This window comes from Magnolia sinica, chromosome 2 (genome assembly GCF_029962835.1).
Source record: "Magnolia sinica isolate HGM2019 chromosome 2, MsV1, whole genome shotgun sequence".
NCBI lineage: Eukaryota > Viridiplantae > Streptophyta > Magnoliopsida > Magnoliales > Magnoliaceae > Magnolia > Magnolia sinica.
Window position 1 is genome coordinate 122,582,509 of NC_080574.1, and position 22,121 is coordinate 122,604,629.

Genomic DNA, 22,121 nt, shown 5'->3' on the forward strand with positions numbered 1-22,121 from the left:
AAGTGGGCCATACATGAACAAAGATTAATCCCATGATGGTTTAAGTCAGGATCCAGTCGGGTGCCAGAACCAAGTTTCCTAAAGACTCGGCACAAAATCTCGCCAGGTTTCGGGTCAAGTCAATGAGTTTTAGAAGTAGAGTCAGGTCGCTGGGTTTCAGGCCAAGTCTGTGAGTTTTAGAAGTATAGTCAGGTGGGCCACAATTAACTGAAACGGACTTACGGTTGTGAAAAAAAGAAAACAGCCGAAGTTTTCCAACCCATCAACTTATTTCTAATATCATGGCTTACTCATTTCAACTAATTTCTAATATCATGGCCTCATTTCAACTTATTTCTAATATCATGGCTCGCTCATTGAAGGGACCACCTTTATCTTTGTGCAGTAACATCCATGCGGTGAGGTCCACCTAATGCATGGCTTGGATATTGTACCTGTCTGGTCTGTTGGCATATGTGGTGGCATGTTCATAAGCTAACTTCTATACGCGTGTGAGCAGCAAAGCTCATGAAGGCAATAGGTTAGAATCTCACTCGCCTTGTTATCTTTCTACCATAAAAACAGTTGACCAAGGTTTTCAGCAAATAAAGTGACTCAGTTCAAATCTCCGCGAATCACATTTAGGAGGCGTTTGGATATTAAGTTACATAAGATAAGGTACTTATGCCTTAAGTAACTTATCTTGGTTTCTACTTATTAAGGTGAAGTAATTAAATAACTCCTAAGCAAAAAAGTTACTTACAATTGATCTCAAACCAAACTCACTCATCTTAAATAAGTTACTTATTTACTGCAGTAAGTAGAAAAAGTAACTTATTTGGTGGTATCCAAACAGGCCCTTTGGAGGCATTTGGGTAGAAAGTTGCTCAAGATAAGCTAGTTTTTCCACAAGTAGCTTATCTTAGTTTCTACTTGATGTTTGGCAATCAACATACTAATCAGCTTCTCCTGATGCCTCTCTTCAACAACTTGTGAAAAGTAGAAAAGCTAAAAAAAAATTAACTGAAGTGATTATGTACTTTTAAGTAAAAAAGTTACTTATAACTAATCATAAACCAAACTTACTTATCTGAAATAAGTCACTTATCTACTGCTGTAAGTAGAAAAAGTAACATATTTGGTGGTATCCAAACGGGCCCTTGGCGGCTCCTCAACCGATTTTGCAAGTCGGCTCATCAAGTCTAGATTGCATTTGATTCACAAGCAAGTTTCCCACTGAGCTCAGCTCAAAATCTTAACGAGTCGAAGTTGACTCAACCAAATTATTAAGTTTTTAGAACCAATGGCCACACACATACATCAATGTGCAACAGTTGGTCAATCTATTGAAGCCTTCCATTTCTCAAGTGGAGAATTAAAGGATACTTCAACTTGAAGCTTAAAAAAGTGTGGTCAGAATCTTCAGTTCAGACAAAAGGGACCATGTCCAGATATCCAGACTGTTGGCAACGTTGTATCTCATCATGGATGGACCATGTCCAGATATCCAGACTGTCGGCAACGTTGTATCTCATCATGGATGGACCATGCCCTGAACATAATCCAGATTGGAAGATCCTAGCAAACAACCCTGAGACCTGTCTCAGTTGAATCTAGACTGGTGCCGTATTTCTATTTGTACAACACATCAAAATGTTAGAATTGACCAATGGAGGAGATTTTTCAGCAGCGGGATGCAGCGGACAGGTGTTCTGGATCACTGAACCCTGGATCCCACTCATTAGAACCAAAAACCTGAGCATACCATGCAAAGCCTCTGGCAGAGGATCCTAGAAATCCTCTTTTAAAGTATGATTTGGTTTACAAATTACTTTCCAAGGACTTCATAATCAGATACTAAACTGTTTTTTCCATTCTTTAATATTTATTAAGGGGCTTAAAATTCATTTCACCAACTCCGCAGAGCACTATGTTCCCGATACATAAAAGTAGGAAGACTGCATTCAAAGAGAGTCTACAACCTTCCAGTTTTGTATGAGGTATGAAATGCTTGTTTTACCTGTTGATAGGAAATGGGGCTACGGGAAACATAGAGCCATTTGGCCTAAAGTAGATAAGGACAAATCTACAGGCATGTTCCTAGAGCTCCAACTCTATCACGAGGTATCAGACGCAGCTCCGAGCCATGTTTGAGGAAGACATTGCCTGCAAATGTCAATAAAATCCACATGATGATTTATTTAAATTGGGTATCCTATGATATTATCTAAATAGAGAGAAAGCAAGATCACATGATATATAACAAGCTTGACTTGCAACAAGTATAAAAAACTGGATGCCAGGATATGAAAGGACAATCTGAGTATCCTTATGTTTGTAGAGAATTTGCCACATGACTCCAGGGTCACTCTCTCATGCAGTCACTTGGGGGCAGTTTGTCGTTGTACCCAAAAAGAGCTCTCCTCAAAAGGGGAAGAAAAGCCAAATTTAGCGCATTATTTTGTCCAACTCACTCTACCCCCAGATCTTTCGCAAGGCTAGAAAACAAAGAGGTTCGGTGAATGAATGAATATTTTTCCATCGTCCTCCATATTGATTCAAATAAATGGCTAGCCGGCCAGGTGAGTTCAAAGGGGTCTTCAGCAAAGAAAACATTGTAGCGCACAATGTAGAAAAAACTGTAGCGCATTGCTGTAGCACACTCCTTCATAATGAAATTATTAAAAACTATTAAAACCACAAAACGCTATAATCAGCTCCCTTTTGGGGACTTTGATGCATGTGCATCACATGTGGGGCCCATCTGATGGATGAATAATCATCTGATCTATTCATGGTCCAATTGGGGCACAACACTATCTATTAAAACCACAAAACGCTATAATCAGCTCCCTTTTGGGGACTTTGATGCATGTGCATCACATGTGGGGCCCATCTGATGGATGAATAATCATCTGATCTATTCATGGTCCAATTGGGGCACAACACTAGAACAAGCGCCCTACTTCATGTTGAAGATGGATGAAGAATCGTTCCATTGCAGTGTGTTGTGAAAAAATTTCCACGACATTATGAATATTTTAAAGCTTAAATGGGTTTTCCAGTGAGCTTGGTAACATGATGAGAAGTTGGACGAAGGGCCCGTTCAAAGCACTAGGAGAATTTTGTTTGATGATTTCCTAACATTGTCAAATGTCATAAGTGATCCATGCGACCCAAGGAGGTAGTGCGCTTATGCGATGTCATAGTCGCTATGATTGCACAACTCCCCAAACATTTTTTTAAGATTAAAAAAAGAAAAAAAAATCAAGGAAAATGAAAATTTATGTAAGCATATCATGTGTAGGGAATTGTTTTTTTTTTTTTTTTTTTGTTTTGTTTTTTTAATTTATTAGACTATTAAATTATAACAAGTCAACTGACAACTACTTAAATGAACGCATATACTAAAAACTGTGAAAAAACATATAAATTTTATTGATGTCATTTATTGGAAAATGAGATTAAAAAGTGTGAGAGAGAGTTAGAGAGTAAGCGGGTTAAAGAGACAGGAGACCTAACCATTCCGAATAAGGTATTTTGGTTATTTCTATGTATGGGGGGTACAAATACTTTTTATGGGAGTCGAATTAGGGTTACGAAAGAGAAGCTTTTCTGGGTTCTTTGGTTGCTAAAAAGTTTTAAGGCTACAATCCTTGTTTGAGAAAGTTTTAATTTCAAACAGTAATAGGCAAAAAGTGAGAGAAAATGAAGCGAAAAAAAAAAAAAAAACAGAAGAGTCCCAATGGTCAGAAATCTAATCGTTGGGATGTTACGCTCCCACATACTGTCCAAGAGATGGCATAACTGCATAACTATGGCTTATGCGGTTGCATACTCCTCCATGCGATTGCATAAGCCCCAATGACACCATAACCGCATATGCCACCATGGCATATGTGGTCCACTGGTGCAAAATGGCATAATCATTTATGCGATCGCATATGACAACTACGATGATTCTATAAACTCTGTGTTGGGAGGCATGGAAGAAAAGAAATAACTGAATCCTTAATAATGTGAAGGCTCCTCCTTTAAAAGCAAGGGAGAGAATCAATGCAACCTAATTAAAAAGGCTCTTTTGAGATCTATTTTCAAGGGGATCACTGCCACCGGCTTCCTCTTTGATTGGACAGCCAATGATCAAGGGAAAAAAAGATCCCTTATCATTTTGAGGTGGAGCAACCTGCCTAGAGGATGGTGGAAACTCAACTTTAATGGGGTTTCTCAAGGAAATTCCAGCCAAGTGGGACAGGCGGTGTTTGATGAAGGAGAAATTAATAAGACGTGCTAAGGGCCTGCCTGGGTGATTGAACAAGAGTGGAAGCAATGGCTCCTGGTGACGAACTAAGGATATTCTGCAACGTGTTCTTCAGGCTGCTTATAGTGGAAATGGTACTTGTTGAATGACATAAAAAATTGTTAGTGAAAAGAGCAATGCTAGCCACAGAATTTTGTCAAGAGAGACTATTGACTTGGTCGATTCGTAGGCCAAAAGCAGGCCTTTTCTTTGAGTCATACTTCTCAACTTTTGGCGCCTCTACCCATTTTTAGAAGGTTTTTGAGAGACCTACAACAGCTAATTCCATGAGTTCTGCAAGATCCCATCAATTTTCTTATATTCTGAAACTTAGTTAATTCTAGAAGATAAATGATTAGGATCAGAAATTAGTAGGTTTCATAGGGTTAGTGAAGTTAGATTACGATTTCTTTTGGTTTTCCTTATGAAATGTCCTTATGAAATGATGTTAGGAGGTGAAAGATGGTTTTGATATAGTTTATTCTTCCTATGAAATTAGTTCTGTGAGGAAATTTCTTTGGGTTTAATCACTACAGAACCACTCTCTTGTTTCTTATCCTCTTTTCAGATTTCTTTCTGCTTGCTTCTGTTACGCATCATTCATTAACAAAGTTCATTCTTCAAGTCAGTGGATTATGGTCCAAACAATGAAGATAGTGGTAGAACTTGTGGATCACTGACGAGGGAGAAGCAAAAATGATGAAGAAAGTTTTGAATGGAGAAAAAAATGACAAAGAAATACAAGAAACTATGAAGACAATATCCAACAATTACTCTGCAAATGGATGATCAAGGATGGTTGGAGTTCGACAATGATCATGCTTCCAATACAAAACCTACGGTTGCATGTGAAATCCCTTTTAGTAATCATGGTGTATGGAGCTGGGAAGAGAATGTTTTGAAGAACACAGGGAAGAGATTGGATGGTGTTTTTTGTTCTCCCTTCTACACAAATGGCGGAAAAAAATAAAAATAAAAATTGAATGTAGAGACAAGACGCTATGTCAGCAACGGAAATACGTTTACCCAATTACCCAAAATATCCGACCCAAAAAAAATAAAATCAGATTCATAAATGGGATTTTTTACCTGACTTCTAAGTACGTCAGATATGGATATAAACATATTCGAATCCACTTACCCAAGTACCCAGGGGCATTTTCATAATTTACCTAAATAAGTAATATTTTAATTAAATTATTAAATAAGTAGGTTTCTTTATGTTCCAGTTCTATATATCCATTGCCTTGACTGCTTTTCAAATTTCTCAGTTTTTCTTTGATTAAAAAGTTTCTTTGTTGCTTCTCAAAAAGATGAGTACTAATTGCATTTATAGGTTCAAACAACAGGTGTACTTCATAACATTGGAAGACAGAATTTGTGAATCCATATCCACAGGAGTCAACCTAACAGAAGAAGAATATCCCTAAATCTATACAATGTGAGCTGATAAGGTGCCTGGCAATCCCTAAATCTATACAATGTGAGCTGATAAGGTGGCTGACAATCAGTTCAAAAAACAATATGCCTTTCAATAAATTATATATGGAAGAAAATTAAGACCACGATGAATTGAGTAATAAACGGGAAACAGATGCGTACCAGCACTTTGTTGTGGGTTGATGCCGACACCATCTGCGTACAGCACAAATAAACAGTTTTAAGATACGACAACGAGAAATCACAATAAAAACCCATTGATCTGGGTGTTCCTCCTATGTAACTTGGACACAGACACGCATGCTGTTGTTGCTATGTCAGACACAGATACATGGTGCAGGAAATTGTGGCTTTTAGTAGTCAGAGTTCTCCTCTTTTTGAGATATAATTGAAAGGCTTTTAATAGTCAGATCCACCGGTGTAATTATGCAAATCATCACATGATAAAGAAAAAAAGCTAATGCCTGCCTAGGATAGATTGACGCACTTAGGGCCTGTTTGGATGGAATGCAACCACTTTGCATTGAGAAGACATTTGTGCCTGTTTGGGAAGCAGCGGATGCTGCAGCTAAGTGTTTGCATTTGCCTTTCCCTCAACGAGAGAATAGAACCTTTCTTTTAAATGTCAAATGGAGTGAAAAGAGTTTTGACTCTAATGTGACGTTTTAAACGGGCAATTTTGGAAGGAAAAAGGTGTTAGGAATACTGGAAAAGTAAACTATCAATATTTGACATAGAGTAATTTGTGCTTAGGAACCCCACAAAAGTTATGCAGATCTCAGTAGGAAGTACGATCAGATGAATGTTGGGTCGAGGCACGTACGTGTCGCTATCTTTGAGATAGTCTATGCCCCTCGGTGTAAAGTACCGGTGCAAAAGGTCGTTAACACTGCTATCTCTTAGGATACAACTCCCCAACAAATTTCCACACAGCGTGCACTCGTTGGTAGAAAGGCAACACCAGTTGGACACCACACAACAACTGACATCTTTTTTTTCTTATGCCCACAAAGAAGTTGGTTTTGACTTAAGATGAAAACGGAGAAGAAAATCGTGGTGAGGGAAGAGGGTTTTTTTTTTTTTCGATTCCAAAACCCTAACCCTAATCCCTCTTTTAGAACCTTGAAGCCCGAAGCCACATCTCAAAAAAGACCCGTTAAAGAGAAACGGCCACGACGTTTACATGCCCGAATAACGGAGGCACGTTTTGTAGTGTGGAAACTGTCTTATCAAGTGGGCCACATCCAACAGTCACGAAAACAACAGATAAAAAAAATATTTTACAAAATTGGACAAAACCTAGCCTATCAAGACTCTAATCAAGGAAGTCAACCAGGCCATCTGGGGTTCGATTGCACCCCCTTACGCACGAGTATACATAGGTGTGCATGTGTGCACATGCCCGGTTAAAGGTTTCGTGCAAGATTTCCTACCGGCTACACTCCCTGCGCGTGCATACGAGCTTGGGCAAATTTCAACATACTTGACAAGAGTCTATGTTGAGCAAAGATATATAAGCCCTTTTTCTTCTCACATTCTATCCAATATAGGACTAAAGAAAAGCACAAAAGGGCAAAAAACTAAACCAACACTTTGGCTCAAAAAAATAAAAAAAAGAAACTCAAAGGTTTTGTTGAAATACACATAATAATCCCCTACTTATTTCAACCAAAACTTATGTGGGCAAAAAAAAAGAGAAAAAGAAAAAGAGAGGAACTTTTACGCATAAATGACGGTGACAAAAAGTCTTGAACCTAGCCCCCTTAATAAGTCCCATTTTGAGAGCGTTTTGAAGCCATAGACTCTTAGAGCTCTTATCAATTTGGCACTATGAAAACGGAATTTGAGATATTAAGTCCCATGGCTCAAGGAGATTTGAATGAAAAATCTGTCCGACCTGAATGTTTTGACGGCCAACACTTCAAGCAGTGGAAATAAAAAATGTTCTTCTACCTAACCACCCTTAAAGTGGCATACGTTATCAAAAAGCCACGGCCATCAGATCTTCTTGAGCTTGAACTATCTATAGTTCGTCAAAAATGGGATGATGATGATTATCTATGCAAAAACCATATTCTTAGTACCTTATCGAATTAGTTATATGATCTGTATTGCGACTATGATACCTTTGCTGAGATCTGTAAGGCTTTGGTAAAAAAGTATAAGACTAAAGAGGCGGGTGTTAAAAAATATGCCGTCAGTCAATACTTTAAGTTCCAGATGAGTGATGATAAATCAGTGGTGCATCAAGCAAATGAGTTTAACCTCATATCTCATGAAATAATGTCTGAAGGGATTAAGTTAGATGAACAATTCCAGGTGACTATTGTCATTGAAAAATTGCCACCCACTTGGAGAAACTTTAAAAATTCCCTTCGACATAAAACCAACGAATTGTCGATCAAACAGTTGATCGTTCATCTTCGAATAGAGGAAGAATCAAGACTCCATGACTCTATGGAAGAGAAGAAATCTGATGTATCCAAAGTTTTGATGGTTAATAAAAAGCATAACCAGAATCAATAGAAAGGAAAGCCCAACAACTTGAAACCGAACAAAAAACAGTTCAAAAAGAAATCCAATCATAAGGCTAAAAACCAGAAAAACAATGACCAGGAAAAACCATATGTATGCTATATGCGTAGCAAAACAGGTCACTTTGCAAGAAAGTGCGCTATAAGTAGAAAATGAAGCCGGTTCTTGCACCTCAAGCAAATGTGACGGAGGAACCTGAAATTGTGGCTATGATCACAGAAGTCAACATGGTTTGCGTAGAACCATGTGACGGTTGGTGGATTGACACGTGCTAGTACACATGTATTACGATCGCACCTGTTTCAAATATGAGGTTCCTTCCGATAGAAAAGTCCAAATGGGAAATGTTGTCACAACAAGCATTATTGGACAAGGAACGGTTGAACTAGTGTTCATGTCTGAGAAGACCATTACTCTGGATAATGTTTTTCATGTACCAGACATGCACAAAAACCTTGTTTAGGGTTATCTTTTAAACAAAACTAGTCTAAGGCAGGTTATTGAGTCTGAACAAATTATAATAACAAAAAATGATTCCTTTGTTGGTAAAGGCTATGTTAATCATGATCATGGTATGTTTAAATTGAATGTTGAATCCAATAAAGGTACTACTGCTTACATATTGTGTACCATTTCATTACGGCATGTTAGACTAAGTCATGTGAATGCTAAGTCTATTCGAAATATGTCTGTTAGTGGTATAATACCTCATTTAGAAAATAGTGAATTTGAAAAATGCAAATCCTGTTCTCAGTCGAAGGCAATGAGGAAACCATTCACTGGTGTTGAAAGAAATTCAGAGTTGTTAGGTTTGATGTACTCTGATATTCGTGATCTTAAAGAAAATCTTACTAAAGGAGGTAAGAAATACTTTGTTACCTTTATAGATGATCATTCCAGATACACTTATGTATATCTGTTAAGATCAAATGATGAAGCATTTTCCAAATTTATTATTTTCAAAAATGAAGTATAGAATCAATTAAACAAAAAAATCAAAACCCTTAGGAGTGACAGAGGTGACAAATACAGCTCAAGAGATTTTAATTATTTGTGTGAATCTAATGGCATAATTCATGAGATTACTGCTCCCTATTCTTCGCAATAGAATGGGATAGCAGAACGTAAAAATGAGATTCTTATTAATATGGTGATCGCTATACTGTTGAGTTTAGGTCTTCCTTTAAGTCTTTGGAGAGAAGCCTTAAGTTCAGCTTGTTATATACTAAACAGTGCCTACAACTAAATATAAAATAATACCATATGAGATATGGAAGAGCAGAAAACCAAATCTAAATTATCATAGAGTTTAGGGCTGCCTTGCGTATGTTAGGCTTACTGATCCCAAAAGACCTATATTAGGACCTAGAACTTTCAAGTGTGTACTTGTTGAGTATGCATCTCATAGTAAAGCTTATAAATTCCTAAATATCAGTGAAAATATCATTATCGAATCCTAGAGATGTGGAATTTCATAAAAGTGTTTTTCCATATAAACTAAAGAACAGTGGGGTCAAACCAGTGGGGGTTCCACCTCTGTAAACATAGATTAACCTTCTTGCTCTCACCCTAAAGACTTAGAAGGTCTTGAGTCTGCATATGAGATAAGAAGAAGTAAACGGCCAAGGATTGCTGAGGACTTTGGTCCTGATTTCCAGGTATTTTTAACTCAACTAAAAGGTGATCCAGTAACATTCAGAGAGGTAATGTCCTCTCATGATGCTACCTTTTGGAAGGAAGCAATCGAAGATGAAATAGATTCTATCAGATCTAACGACACTTGGAAATTAGTTGACTTACCTATATTAGGTCTTCCTTTAAGTCTTTGGGGAGAAGCCTTAAGTTTAGCTCGTTATATACTAAACAGTGCCTACAACTAAATATAAAATAATACCATATGAGATATGGAAGGGCAGAAAACCAAATCTAAATTATCATAGAGTTTGCGGCTGCCTTGCGTATGTTAGGCTTACTGATCCCAAAAGACCTATATTAGGACCTAGAACTTTCAAGTGTGTACTTGTTGAGTATGCATCTTATAGTAAAGCTTATAAATTCCTAAATATCAGTGAAAATATCATTATCGAATCCTAGAGATGTGGAATTTCATAAAAATGTTTTTCCATATAAACTAAAGAACAGTGGGGTCAAACCAGTGGGGGTTCCACCTCTGTAAACATAGATTAACCTTCTTGCTCTCACCCTAAAGACTTAGAAGGTCTTGAGTCTGCATATGAGATAAGAAGAAGTAAACGGCCAAGGATTGCTAAGGACTTTGGTCCTGATTTCCAAGTGTTTTTAACTCAACTAAAAGGTGATCCAGTAACATTCAGAGAGGTAATGTCCTCTCATGATGCTACCTTTTGGAAGGAAGCAATCAAAGATGAAATAGATTCTATCAGATCTAACAACACTTGGAAATTAGTTGACTTACCTCCTAGGGCAAAATAATTAGGGGTAAAAATGGTATAACTCTTACCCAATCTCATTATGTAGAAAAGATTTTAAGAAAATATAACTACTTTTAAAGTAAATCTACATGTACTCCTTTTGACCCTAGCATAAAACTAAAACGCAATTCGGGTGAAGGAATATTTCATATTGATTATGCTACTGTAATCAGTAGTTTAGCCTATGCTATGAATTGCACTAGGCCCAACATTGCCTTCGCAGTCAGCAAAATAAGTAGATATTCAAGTAACCCAAGTGAAATGCATTGAAATGCTATATATAGGGTCTTGAGGTATCCTAAAAGGACCTGTGATCTTAGGCTTCATTACCAAAGATTTATAGTTGTAGTGTAAGGATACAGTGACGTTGATTGGAATTCAGGATTAGATAATTGTAAATCTACCAGTGGTTATATTTTCACCATGGCAGGTGAAGTTGTTACATGGAAATCTAAAAAAAACAAGCTTGTGTAACTCATTCCACGATGGAATCTGAACTGGTTGCTTTAACAATAGTTGGTGAAGAGGCTAAATGGATAAAAACTCTATCAATAAATATACCTTTTTGAGTGAAACCGGTACCACCTATTTCCATTCATTATGATAGCTTGACTGCTATAGTAAGAGCTAATAACATGTGTTATAATGGAAAATCCAGACAAATCCGTCTGAAGCATGATTGTGTGAGACAACTGTTAAAAAATGGTGTACTCTAGACTTTATAAGATCCAATGTAAATATTGTGGATCTTTTGACAAAAGCTCTAGCTAAAGAAAAAGTCTGGAAAACATCGACTAAGATGGGAGTTAAGCCCATAAAATACTGAATTACAGGAAATAGAAACCCAACCTAAGGACTGGAGATTCCAAAAATTAGGTTCAATGAGACAAACAAGTTCCCATGTGATTCCATGGCTGAATTGCGTTACATTTTAAGAGAATTTATTTTTGTCCCTCTCTATGATGTTAATAATGCGAATCTCTATAACGAACTGAGGTTGGGTAACTCTCTTAATGAGTTTATAACCTTGTTTAAGGTGGGGTGATAGTTGTTACGTAAACACCCTTGATGAACTCACCAATATGAGTGTGGAAGTGGGGCCGTTTCCTATGAGAATTGGGCAATTCTCTATAGCGCTAATGAAAACTGGGATAATGCACATGGTTGTAAAGTACAACTCTTAAACACCTTAGAATAACACTTAAAACTTTGTGTGTTTCGTGTGCGATATACTTTGAAAGAAATTTAGTTCAAGACATCGTTCACTACTTTCTTGTAGTCCAAGCACGATTCATTGAGTAAGGTTAGAGACTTTTTGTCAACGTCATTTATGCACAAAAGTTCCTTTTTTTCCCACATTTGTTTGGATTGAACTAAGTGGGGGATTATTATGTGTATTTCAACAAAACTTATGAGTTTTTTTTTTAGCTAAAGTGTTGGTTTGGTTTTGTACCTTTGTGTGTTTCGTGTAAAGTACAACTCTTAAACACCTTGGAATAACACTTAAACTTATGTGTGTTTCGTGTACGGTATACTTTGAAAGAAATTTAGTTCAAGACATCGCTCACTATTTTCTTGTAGTCCAAGCACGATTCATTGAGTAAGGTTAAAGACTTTTTGTCAACGTCATTTATGCACAGAAGTTCCTTTTTTTCCCACATTTGTTTGGATTGAAATAAGTGGGGGATTATTATGTGTATTTCAACAAAACCTATAAGTTTTTTATTTTAAGCTAAAGTGTTGGTTTGGTTTTGTACCTTTGTGCTTTTCTTCAGTCTCATATTAGATAGAATGGGAGAAGAAAAATGACTTATATATCTTTGCTCAACATAGACTCTTGTCAAGTATGTTCAACTATACCCAAGCCCAAGCCCGTATGCGCACGTAGGGGGTGCAGCCAGTGGTAAATCTGACCCAGAAACCTTTAACCAGGCATGTGCGCACATGCACACCTGTGTATACTCGAGCACACGGGGGTGTAATCAGACCCCAAATGACTTGGGTGGCTTCCTTGATTAAAGTCTTGATGCGCTAGGTTTTGCCCAATTTTGTAAAATATTTTTTTTAACCGTTGTTTTGATCGTTACCGTTGGATGTGGCCCACTTGATAAGGTCATTTCCATAGTGCGAAACGTGCCTTCATTATTCGGGCATGTCCTCTGTCACTCGGAAGGGTTTTAAGTTTCCTATTTAATTGATTCTCTACTTCATTTTTTAAAATCATAAATTTGGAAAATGATTCAACCTTTGATCTTAACAGATATACAAAAGTGTATCTGGAATGATCATATATAAAAGTAACATAGTATTTCTTACCTCCTCTAGTAAGATTCTCTTTAAGATCACAAATATCAAAGTCTATCAAACCTAACAACTTTGAATTTCTTTCAACACCAGGGAATGGTTTCCCCATTACCTTCGATTGAGAACAAAATTCCAATTTTTCAATTTCACTATTTTCTAAATGAAGTATTATACCACTAGTAGGCATTTCTATATACTTAGCATTTACATGACACAGTCTACCATGCCATAATGAAATGGTGCACAACATATAAGCAATAGTACCTTTATTGGATTCAACATTCAATTTAAACATACTATGACCATGATCAGCATATCCTTTACCAACAAAGAAGCCATTTTTTGTTACTATAATTTGGTCAGACTCAATAACCTGCCTTAGACCAACTTTGTTCAAAAGATAACCTGAAACAAAGTTTTTACGCATATCTGGCACATGAAGAACATTAGCCAGAGTAATGCTCTTCCTAGAGGTGAACACTAGTTCAACCTTTCCTTCTCAAATAACGTTTGTTGTGACAACATTCATCATTTGGACTTTTCTATCAGAAGGAACTTCCTCATATTTCTTGAACCAAGTGTGATCGTAACACGTGTACTACCACCTGTGTCGATCCACCAACCGTCACATCATAGCCAGAATTTCAGGTTCCTCTGTCACATTTACTTGAGGCATAGGAGCCGGCTTCTTTTTTAGCTTATAGCACTCTCTTGCAAAGTGACCTGGTCTGCCACACACATAGCACCCAGATGATTTTTCCTGGTTATTGTTTTTCTTGTTTTTAGACTTAGAATTGGGTTTCTTTTTGAACTGTTCCTTGTTTGGTTTCAAGTTATTGGGCTTTCCTTTCTGTTGATTTTGGTTATGTTTTTCATTAACCATATAAACATTGGATACATCAGATTTCTTCTCTTCTATGGAGTTCTGGAGTATTGATTCTTCCTCTATTTGAAGACAAATGATCAATTGTTCCATCGACAATTCTTTGGTTTTATGTCGAATGGAAATTTTGAAGTTTCTCCAAGTGGGTGGCAGTTTTTCAATGACAGCAGTCACCTAGAATTGTTCATTTAACTTGATTCCATCAGACATTATTTCATGAGCTATGAGGTTAAATTCATTTGCCTAATGCATCACTGATTTATCATCACTCATCTGAAACTTAAAGTATCGACTGATGGCATATTTTTTAAAGCCCGCCTCTTCAATCTTATACTTTTTTACCAAAGCCTTCCAGATCTCAGCAAAGGTATCATAATCGCAATACAGATCATATAACTAATTTGACAAGATAGTAAGAATATAGTTTTTGCACAGATAATCGTCATTATCCCATTTTTGACGAACTATAAATAGTTCAGGCTCAAGAAGATCTGACGGTCGTGGCTTATTGATAACGTATGCTACTTTAAGGGTTTTTAGATAGAAGAACATTTTTTGTTTCCACCACTTGAAGTATTGGCTGTCAAAACATTCAGGTCGGATGGATTTGTCATTCGAATCTCTTGAAGCAATGGGACTTAATATCTCAAAGTTGTTAGGAATATTGCAAAAGTAAACTATCAACATTAGGCAAAAAGTAATATATGCTTAGGAACCCTACACCTGTTATGCAGATCTCAGTAGGTAGTACGATCAGATGAACACAGGGTCAAGGCGTGTACGTGTTGCTATCTTTGATATAGTTCGCACCCCTCGGTGCAAACTACCAGTGCAAAAGGTCACCAACGTTGCTATCTCTCAGGATACAACTCCCCAGCAAATTTCCACACAGCGAGCACTTGTTGGCAACACCAGTTGGACACCACACAACACCTAACAACTTTTTTTCTTATGCCCACAAAGAAGTTGGTTTTGATTTAAGATGAAAAAGGAGAAGAAGATCGTGATGAGGGAGGATGGTTTTTTTGATTCCGAAACCCTAACCCTAATCCCTCTTTTAAAACCCCGAAGCCCGAAGCCATGTCTCGAAAAAGGCCCGTTAAAGAGAAATGGCGGCGATGTTTTACATGCTCGAATAATGGATGCACGTTTCACACTATAGAAGCGGCCTTATTAAGTGAGGTCCGTCAAGACTCTAATCAAGGAAGCTACCTAGGCCATTTGGGGTCCGATTGCACCCCCCCTGCTTGTGCATGTGTGCACACGCCCAGTTAAAGGTTTACAGGCCAGATTTTCCACCGGCTGCACCCTCCTGCACGCGCATACGGGCTTGGGCATAGTTCAACATACTTGACAAGAGTCTATATTAAGCAAAGATATATAAGCTATTTTTCTTTTTACATTCTATCCAATATGGGACTAAAGAAAAGCACAAAGGGACAAACGACCAAACCAACACTTTAGCTATATATATATATATATATATATATATATATATATATATATATATATATATATATATATATATATATATAAACTCATAGGTTTTGTTGGAATACACATAATAAAAGGTTCCCTTCCTAAGATTGCAATCTGAACAATTGTAAATGCGCATTTTCAATGACTTCTCATTAGTAAATCAAACAAGTGCAAAGGGGTTGCTTCCCTAATGTCAGTTTACCTCCTGCTAATGTCACATAACACGTTTTTTCTTTCCCTCGCATTCTCCTAGTTTAGCGTGCCCTCATTGCAAATGACATGTGGATGGTCCAACCAATGATTATCAGGGCAAACTTAATGGGCGGTCCCGATCGATGTTTTGACCATCAATACATCTAAAAGCACCATGCACACTAAGAGCAGCCCTAATAATTAACTATCACAGATTATAACCATTTGTTTGTTAAAAAAAAAAAATCCCAAAGGTAAATGATAATTATAAAAAACTTAAAATTTATTATTAAAAGATTAACTCTTTCACATGAGCTTTACATGACCCTATGTCACGGGCATGGAGACTAAACGCACGGACTTCGACTTCATTGTTCTATTTATTTATTGTGTATGTGTGTGTTGTGCTGGGGGGGGGGGGGGGTTTAACAACCATAGTAGCCGTTACGGCCCGTATAGTAATGGTAATGGTGGTGGTTGTTACAGCCACCCTTACCATTATGGAATCCTCGATGTATGTATGCGTTCATGTTAATGCATCTATTTAAGGTATGTGTGTCTATGTGTGCATGGATGGATGCATGTGCATATGTAAATGGATTGACGGATCATGCATGGATGGATGATGTGTGTGTGTGAATGGATGGATGGATGGATCACATCTAAGCATGGATGGATTCCTTCCATGTCGATGCATGAATGAAGGTATGTATGTGTGCATGCATAGATGGATGGATGGATGTACGTACATATACATCTAGATTGATGGATAGACATGCATCGCATGTGCATGTATTTATGCATGCATGGGTGGATGTATGTATGGATGTTTGTTTCACAAACACCTTTAAGTGATGTTCATGTTCCTAACGATATTATTGTTGTAATTTTATACATGTAGCACAAAATGTCTGGAGAACGGAGCAAGGGACGTCAAGTGGAGACATGGACAGCAAATAGAGCGGAATAGATATGGAACGATTTGCAACTACTGTTGGCATACCTTGAAGAGTGATGGGTTTTCAAAGTTAAACTAGCACTTAACAGGGAGGTACACAAATGTGGAGGATTGCCCAGGTGTTCCAAAGAAGGTGAGAATGGAGATGAGGAAGGTATGAATGAGGGTAAGGTAGGCAACAGAAGCAAGCATAGGAGAGGCAGATTAGGGATGAGTTACGTGTTCTTGAACAGGGTCTAAGGACTGTTGAGGACAAGCGGGATGATGATGAAGACGACATGGGCCTAGCATATCTTGAGGATTGTGTTGCTGAGCGGGAGAGGATGGAGTACAAATAGAAAGAGGGGCTTTGTATAGTCTTAGGATAGCAAAAGAAGGTCAGACAGATGCATTTCAACAAATTCTACGACAATTCAGACGAATGAATGCTCGACTGAGCACACGAGTGATGGGCCTAGAGGTTAATGCAGGAGAGATGATAAGAATCCTCGAACTAATCTTGATCAAGAGTCGGGAAACAGATCTCCAAGGCGACCTGGGTTATAGAAAGACAAAGGTGATGTGAATCACAGAGATGAAAATAAGCAACCCAGTACCCGGGGCAAGCATATTGGGCACTGACAGGTCCTCGTCATGATTAATCCTAAGTTCGTGCAGCCTCGTCGTTCCAAAGATCCAACAAAGTGTCTGAAAGGGGAGATTGAAAAGTTAAGAAGTAGCATAAACCCAAATGTGTTTACCTCAATGGGATAAAGTCGTCGGAAAATTACTTTGAATGGTTTCACATGCTTGAGAAATTTAAGGTCTAATTCACCGTACTAAAATTGAAGGGACCGCCCTAAATGGGTAATGAGAGATCTAAGGCATTGTGGCCTTCCACCTATTTCAAGTCAGGGAGAAATGAAGGCCAAGATGAAACAAAGATTCACCAGGTTATGAATCCATGTTCAGGAAGCTTTTAGATCCGCGACATGATGACATAACTGTTAAAGAGTACATTCAGAAATATTATGATCTGACATTGACATGTGATTAGTGGAACCAGAAATACAGCAAGTAGCTTGTTATTGCAGAGGGCACACGAAGAAAATTTAGAATGAGATGGTAGAAGCTCAGGCAGAGAGGGGTTGAAACATATCATATTGCACTGCGAGCGTAAGAGCAACATAAATGGATGATAGATTGACGCAACAACTCTCGATCTAGAGGGTATTCATCACCTCAAATCGCTAGTGACCATCCACAATCTCCAATCATCATCTTAGGTGACAACCAAAGGATCCCACAAACGAATGGTCCCATGATGGGAAATAAACAAGTAGATGCATCACTGGGCAACCGCAATAATGCCACCTGCTAGAAGTATGGAGGCAAGGGTCACCTTGCCACTGTGTGCCCGACAAAGAATCTGAACCTTTGTGAAGAGACCATCAATGATGAAGAGCTAGAAGAGGAAACAAGTGCAAGCGATGTTGATTTATCACCTAATGGCCCAACAGAAAGTCGCATATCTTATTTCATTACACATAGCTCAACGATGCCTAAGAAGAGGGTGAAGATTGGTTGCATACCAATGACTTCAACCCACGGGGTATATATGAGGAAAAACTCATCAAGGTCATCATTGACAATGGCATCAGCTTAAACCTCATTTCACAAGAATGGTTGACTAGTTGCAACTACCATTTAAAAAAAAAAAAAAAATTACCCACAGCCCCATCGGGTTGGCGGAATGAGTGGTAAGTTTATGCATGTGATCTAACTTATTCTTTAGGGCAATATTAAACCAAGCGATATGGTGTGACGTTGTCCAAACATGAGCTTGTTGCCTCCTACTTGGTTGAACATGGATGCACGATCATCGTGTGAAATATTATGGGTTCATCAATGCTTACAATCTTTTGCATTATGAGAAAGAAATCATTCTCAGATAGTCTGGTTTGGCATCCTTAGAGCAGCATCAATTAGCTGGATGATGCCTTCTGCAATTGCTACTCTGTCACTGATGTGGCATTTTGAGGAGGGAGGATCCTTCGGAACTCGGAAGAAAAAGGTGGAGATTAGATTGCTAGCTTGGTTCTGGGCTATCTAGTTGGAGTGTAATAATAGTTGTTTTTGTAACATAAAGGAGTATGAATGGTTGCTTATAGGGTGGCTTTGTTTGTTAGGGAGTGGGCTCCCCAGTGTTGATGTTCTTGTTTCTTGTTTATTTTCAAGGCCTGTGGCCCAATAATATTACCATCTTTCACAAAAGAGAAATTACTCTCAAGCCAACGTAGAATGATGTTCTCCGAAATGTCAACGGGTTGAGGACTGTTACAGTGATAATAAGTAGAAAGAAACAGGGAATTTTGACAAGGCATTTCAAGCGTTGACAAGGTGACAAGGGTGAATTTGGAAAAAGATGGGATGAATAAAAAGGTAGCTTTGCAGGCCTGACCCAAGAAATGCAAGTAGAAAGGAAGATGCCATTGACAATGAAGAAGACGGCACAGTTGAAAAGTTGTTCATACGCATGGGCACAAAACTAAAAATCAAAGGCATGCTAGAGATTTAGAGTAACCTTCCTAACAAAGAAGGAACCATAGATGATGGCCTCAGCCAAGTGAGGAGAATCACCATGAAGAGGCCCTGCATAAGGGATTCCCACCTATTTCAACTCGTGGGCGAGTTCTTTTAAAGATGGGAGGAATGGATGCAACCACGTATGGATTGACTTGATCTCACATGTGGGCCTCACATGAGCACACTTGAGGAACCCATGGTCTCATGCATGATAGCTTAGTATTAGTATTTATTTGCCTTTAAGCCTTGTAATGACCAAGATTAAAATAAGCGACCATATTTTAGTCTTTTCATTAATAGTAAGGTTTCCTTTCTTTCTTAGCAATTAAACAGGTCATATTAGCAATGTCATCTCATTATGAATTTTTTAGAATATAAGTTCTCTCTTGAGAAATATTCATTTGGTTGAGAATATAAGTTCTCTCTTGAGAAATATTCATACTCTTTTTTTGGTTGATAATGAGAAATATTCATTCTCTTCCATATGTTCCCTTGAAGAGCATGTGTTGCCATTAATCTTGACTTGTTAGCCAGATCTTCTACCATCTAGTCGCATCCAGGTGCTACAGTTGCATTAACAGAAAAGTCACTGTCCTCCTTGCACATACAGCCAACTGTCACATGTATACAACACCAGAGCCATTGAAAATGCTGGCCCCACATTGAATATCTAATTCATGTAAAACCATACATATCCGCTGATTACCAGGCCACAATGTAGAAAACCACGGAAGGCCAAGGACGCGGATTAGCTACTGAACCTGACAGTAGCGAATCTCGCTACTGAAGTGACGTCACCATGTTCCGTGGGGCCCACCATGATGTGTGTGTTGTATCCACACCGTCCATCCATTTGGAGAGATCATTTTACAGGATGATCCAGAGAATGCCGCAGATCCAAAGCTCAAGTGGACCCCACCACAGAAATCAGTGGGGACAGCGATGCCCACCATTGAAACCTTCCTAGGGCCCACCATCATGTTTAGAAACTCATGTGGCCCCAAGAAGTTTTTAATGGTAAGCGTTCAATCCCCACTGTTTTCTGTGGTGGGGGTCCACTTGAGATTTGGATCTACCTCATTCTTTGGCTCATGCCCTAAAATGTTCTCTCCAAATGGTTGTACGGTGTGGATACAACACATACATCATGGTGGGGCCCACAGAACGTGGTGACATCACTTCAGTAGCGAGACTGGCTACTGTTGGGGTCAGTAGCTAATCCGCGTCCGAAGGCCAATGGATGGACTCAATGCACGCATGCGGCCGACCTGATGAGTGAACCGACGAGATTTCTTCACCCAATGATGTTGAAGGTGGGGCCAACCTTTTCAATGGCTCGAATGCGATGCAATCTGAATGGTAAATTCACCGTTCGAAATGAAATTAGAACGATGGAGAGAGAAAGGAAAGGAAGAATCGGGAACGGACCGTTGGTGATGATGGCGCTGGTTTGGGGAGGGACTTTGAATTCCTCAGCAGCGAATTTCAGAACTGCGGTGAAAGGAGCTCCTTCCGGAACGCTGAAACTGCAAGAGAGAAAGGAATTCTATAAAATCAAATGGATTTCAAGATCCAAAGAAAAAGGGAAATGAAAAGAACAAGAAAAAGGAAACCCTAGAAATGAAAAGAGAAGAGATAGTATTACACTTTGAAGGGGAGTTTAGGATCGGAGGTAAGAGTCACTTTGAAAGAGACCTTTCCTCCACCACCGGCCATTCTTCTTTTTCTTCTTCTTCTTGGATTTTGGAATTTTCAGATTTCCCCTTTATTGAGAGATGGTAGAAGAGCGTTTCACGAATACGATCCTAGGAATTCTTAAAAAGATTTGCGTGGCGCCCGCATCTTTGCAAATGGGCATGGACTTTGAATTAAGTGGACTTTGAATTAAGACAAGTGGGCCCATGGTTCGGTAATCCAGACCGTTGATCTTATGTGTCCCACCGCGAATGGAGAATGCCCCAGAAATTCTGGCAGATTAAAAGACCCCACCATGCCTGGAATTTGCACACGGTTTGGCTAGGGACCCCAACATCAGCCAGCTAGCCGGTGTCAAAGCTCTGTGGGCCCCGCCATAATGTATGTGTTTTATCCAGGCCGTCCATCCATTTTTCAGGATCATTTTAGGGCATAAACTTAAAAATGATGCAGATCCAAATCATATGTGGACCACACCACGTGAAAATAGTGTTGATTGAACTTCCACCATCAAAAACTTCATAGGGCTCATATAATGCTTATTTTCCATCCGACCTGTTGATAAGGTCACACAAACCTGGATGAAAGGAAAACGCAAATATAAGCTTGATCCAAAAACTTCTGTAGCCTTAAAAAGTTTTCAACAATAAGTGTTCAACTGTTTCCTGTGGTGTGGTCCATCTGTGATTTGAATCATCTTTATTTTTGGGCTCATGCCATAAAATTAGCTTTCAAAATGGATGGAAGGCATGGATAAAATGCATACATCATGGTGGGCCCCATGAGCTTTGACACCATCTAGCTCACTAGTGTATGGGTCACTAGCCAAACCGCTTCCATGGACTCCGGATTAGGAACTTTTCAGTTGGATGTGAACCATTGCTCCGTTTTTCTTCTCACGAAGTTTCAGATTTTGGAATTTAATAATAATAATAATAATAAATATTTGAATTAGAGGTTTTTCCCCTTGGGATCCTATCTTTTATTTGGAATTGAGTTGTATGGAATTGCAAATTAAAATTTATAAGTGATATAAGCTCGCATGCATGTTGAGCTGCAATGCATGTATTTTAGTATGCCAAATGTGTAAAAAAAATCTAATGGTTTCATAGGTGGTCTACATGGGCCACTGTTTTTTATTTTTCTTTTATTTTCTTTTTTAAAGTCTCCTCATTGACATGGACCATCCATTGCATGAGTTCCACAATTGATTTTTCAGCCAGTGATCACACAGAAAAGGCCCCTTGACGTGCATGTTTTATTTAGAGTGACTTTGGTTTCCTCAAAGGCATTGAGATCATATAATCTAACCATCGATGAATGGCTAGGAAAAATATAACA

General features: G+C 38.5%; 1 protein-coding gene across 2 annotated transcripts; it reads right to left on the reverse strand.

Moving 5' to 3' along the window:
• Positions 1-1,832: 1,832 nt before the first annotated feature.
• LOC131237522 (ubiquitin-fold modifier 1) lies at positions 1,833-20,914 on the reverse strand. Of its 2 annotated transcripts, XM_058235345.1 has the most exons (4): positions 20,731-20,909; positions 20,514-20,611; positions 5,882-5,914; positions 1,833-2,145 (listed from the first exon to the last, which is right to left on the reverse strand). In XM_058235345.1, exons 1-4 carry the CDS (start codon positions 20,799-20,801, stop codon positions 2,066-2,068), a joined length of 282 nt encoding a protein of 93 aa, XP_058091328.1. In that variant the 5' UTR covers positions 20,802-20,909; the 3' UTR covers positions 1,833-2,065. The 2 variants fall into 2 exon arrangements, with proteins under 2 accessions (XP_058091328.1, XP_058091329.1); XM_058235346.1 differs by lacking the exon at positions 5,882-5,914 and having other exon boundaries at positions 20,731-20,914.
• Positions 20,915-22,121: the final 1,207 nt, after the last annotated feature.